General features: G+C 34.2%; 1 protein-coding gene across 1 annotated transcript; it reads right to left on the reverse strand.

Annotated features, from left to right (window-relative positions):
* Positions 1–403: 403 nt before the first annotated feature.
* LOC117921737 (uncharacterized protein At2g29880-like) lies at positions 404–1,053 on the reverse strand. Its single transcript, XM_034839700.1, has 2 exons — positions 829–1,053; positions 404–745 (listed from the first exon to the last, which is right to left on the reverse strand). The coding sequence occupies exons 1-2, from the start codon at positions 1,051–1,053 to the stop codon at positions 404–406; spliced, it is 567 nt and encodes a 188-aa protein (XP_034695591.1).
* Positions 1,054–3,278: the final 2,225 nt, after the last annotated feature.

Here is a 3,278-nt window from a genome sequence, read left to right on the forward strand (position 1 = left end):
TAAGTTTCATAATCATAAATAACTTCCATACAATGACAAACTAAAGAGCATGGTAAAAGATTCTAACCAAAAGATAAATAGTACATATTACAATGTCATCATAATAGTTATGCATCCAAACATTCACATTTAAAGTTTATCAAGCCATGCCATTTTCCCCTCATCAGGCATATTCATAAATATCCCTCTCCACTCCGACATTGTGAATTTCTCAACAACTTTTAAATATTTGTCATTATCCAACAATTCAATGGTTTGTAAGGCTGCCATGCACCTTGTTATGCTAAAATCAGTGGTACCTCTACTAGTAGCTTCACTACTAGTTCTACTCTTATATCTGTCTACTGTAGCCAATAATGCCTCAGTTCTAGCTCGAGATGTTTCTATTCTAGCCTTTGATGCCTTAACCCAAGCTTTCAAAGCATCTCCCCATTTGACTTAATCTGGATTCTTTCTTACCTTTACGCTCTAATAGAGAATCAGTTACACGCTTTCCAGAACGGGTGGTCACTCCTCCTACCATCTCTGGTTGTGGAGGATCATCAGGGGTCTCAATATTTACATCCACATGCACTCCACCATGTTCCAAATTGTCATCCATCTCATCCTCATCATCAGTGTTTGGTCGATCTTGGGTGGAAGAGTAGTGGAGGGCATCGGTTGCTGTTGATGGATTAAAGATCATTCCCAGCAAGTTGTAGTTTGGGCATCTCTTTGAGCAGAATCTTTTTGCATTTGGGTGTGCCTAATAGAAGGAAAAAAAAACTCACTCTTAGTGTTTACCAAATATTTAAATTAAAAAGTAATTAGTTTAAAAGTTATTTTTACCAGAATGTAATTTTGCCAGGTTTCCTCTAGAGCATGCATTGTGTTAGTTTCAGCATCCCACCCAAATCCAGTATGCTTTAAAAGATCAGAGAACTCACTGTGCATTGCACGTAGTCTATTAAACTTTTGTTTAAGCTGCTTCAAGTTGAAATTTCTTTTCCCTTGACTATTGACCTTAAGTAAGATCTTTCTCCATGTGTTGGTACTAAATGTACCACTATCCATTTTACCTTTATTAACTTCATTTACCATGATGTCAATAAAGATTTTCTCTATATTACCTCTCCATATTCCTTCATCCTCAACATCTGTTATCTCAGTTGTCATCTATACAATCTCATCACAAATAAGAACTCTATGAGGAGACAACTTTTAAAACCACCAATAGAACTTAAGGCTATGTTTAAATGAGAATTAAGATTGTTGACGTATAGTGTAGTGTATAAAAATATGAAAGAAAAATAAATAAAAATAAAAATAGATTTGATATTAATTAGATTTTAAAGACTTTTTTTTTTTTTTAGTTTTTATAAAATTTGAAACAAAAATGAGGAAAAAAAATGAAAGAAAAGAAAATAAAAATAATAATAGTTTGATTAATTTTATATTTGATTAATTTTTAAATTAAAATATTTTTTTTATATTTTTTAAAAATAAATCAAACATGATAAAATCATTTTTATTATTTTTTTATTGATTTAATATTTAATTTTATTAAAAATTATAGTATATTCTATTAAGATGAGATAAAAAGTTTTAAAAAGAATTAATTTAATATTTATAACTATTTTCCACCTAACAAGCTTCTAAATAAAATAAATAAGACATCAAAATAAATGCAAGTAAGAAGATGGTCACATCTCTTTCCACTGATTCTCCACCACCCCAAGAAAATAGATGAGTAACATCCAAGAGCTAATCAGTGCAGAGTCCGAGTTCAAATCAGACTGCCCAAGTGGATGGAACCCCTAGCCCTACATCTCTCTTCCTCTAAAGACTGACCTAGCCCTCAGAATATGCCGATGGATATTCCCCTTTGACCGTTTGATTTCAATAATATTAAAAAATTAATTTTTTAATGTTTGATTTATTACAAAAATATACCATTAAAATTAATTAAAATTTATATATTTTAAATTATATAATCATATGAAAAAATTAAACTAAGTTTGAAGTAGTATATAACAGAATAAGAGATTGGAAATTCTAATATCTTATTGAAGGAATCGATGCAATATATACAGCTAAAATCATAACAGAGTTGCCTAGTCTTAAGCCTATATACATGGAAATATTAAGCTGAAAAAGAGAATATACAAAAAGATAAAATCTGTTATAACAGCTGTAGAGAACAAGTCAATTGAGGATGTGTCTATCTGATATGCCCCCTCAAGATGGAGCTCGACAAGAGGCCAATCTTGTCCCGAAGAAACAGAAAACGAGCTCTGGGAAGTGACTTGGTGAGAAGATCAGCAAGTTGATATGTGGAGGATACATGAGCAACTCTGAGAATGCCTTTCTGAACTTGATCATGAATGAAGTGGAAGTCGAGAGCAACATGTTTCATTCTGGAGTGAAAAACAGGATTAGAACACACCTGAGTTGCCTCGACATTATCACAGTAAATGACTGGGCAAGAAGGTAGCTGAATACCAAGATCACACAGCAAGGAGGACACCCAATTTAGCTCAGTAGCTGTATTTGCAACAGATCGATATTCAGCTTCGGTAGATGAATGGGCAATGGTTTTCTGCTTTTTGGAGCTCCAAGAGATAGGATTGCGACCAAGATAAACAATATAAGCACCTGTAGAAGAGAAGTCATCTGGGTCGCCTGCCCAATCAGCATCAGAGTAGGCATGTAAGGCATCAGAGAATGCATGTAAGGATAGAGGAGAATCACAATAAAGTTGAAGGCTATGATCAAGAGTACCATAAAGATAACGAAGTAGATGCTTAACAAGTGTCCAGTGCTCAGTTATGGGCGTGTGCATAAACTGATATAGCTTGTTTACAACAAATGCTATGTCAAGTCTTGTGAGAAGCAGATATTGGAGACTTCCAACAACCGCTCGAAATTCCGTAGGATCAGATAGTTTATCCCCTGAATGCAGTGAGATTTTTGTACCCGATGGAAGAGGAGTTTGAACTGGTTTAGCCTCAGACATGTGAGTTCGAGCAAGAAGATCAAGTAAGTATCGACGTTGAGAAAGCAAGAAGCCTTGCAAATTGGGAACAATTTCAACGCCAAGAAAATAAGAAAGTTTGCCAAGATCCTTAAGAGAGAACCTGTTGGCTAACAGATGAATATACCGATTTACCAAGTGTTCATCATCCCCAGTAATAATAAGATCATCAACATAGACCAGGAAGTAAACAAGGTGTCCCCGGAATTTAAGAACAAAGAGTGATGTATCAGCACGGGAGTTTGTGAACCCAAATTGAAAGAGA

This window comes from Vitis riparia, chromosome 9 (genome assembly GCF_004353265.1).
Source record: "Vitis riparia cultivar Riparia Gloire de Montpellier isolate 1030 chromosome 9, EGFV_Vit.rip_1.0, whole genome shotgun sequence".
Classification (NCBI taxonomy): Eukaryota; Viridiplantae; Streptophyta; class Magnoliopsida; order Vitales; family Vitaceae; genus Vitis; species Vitis riparia.

Bases quoted from the DNA above. Each gene is read 5' to 3' on its own strand.
- LOC117921737 (XM_034839700.1), bottom strand. From the start codon at position 1,053: ATGGATAGTGGTACATTTAGTACCAACACATGGAGAAAGATCTTACTT. The intron at 746-828 runs GTAAAAATAACT...TCCTTCTATTAG, and splicing joins CCTGGCAAAATTACATTCTG to GCACACCCAAATGCAAAAAG.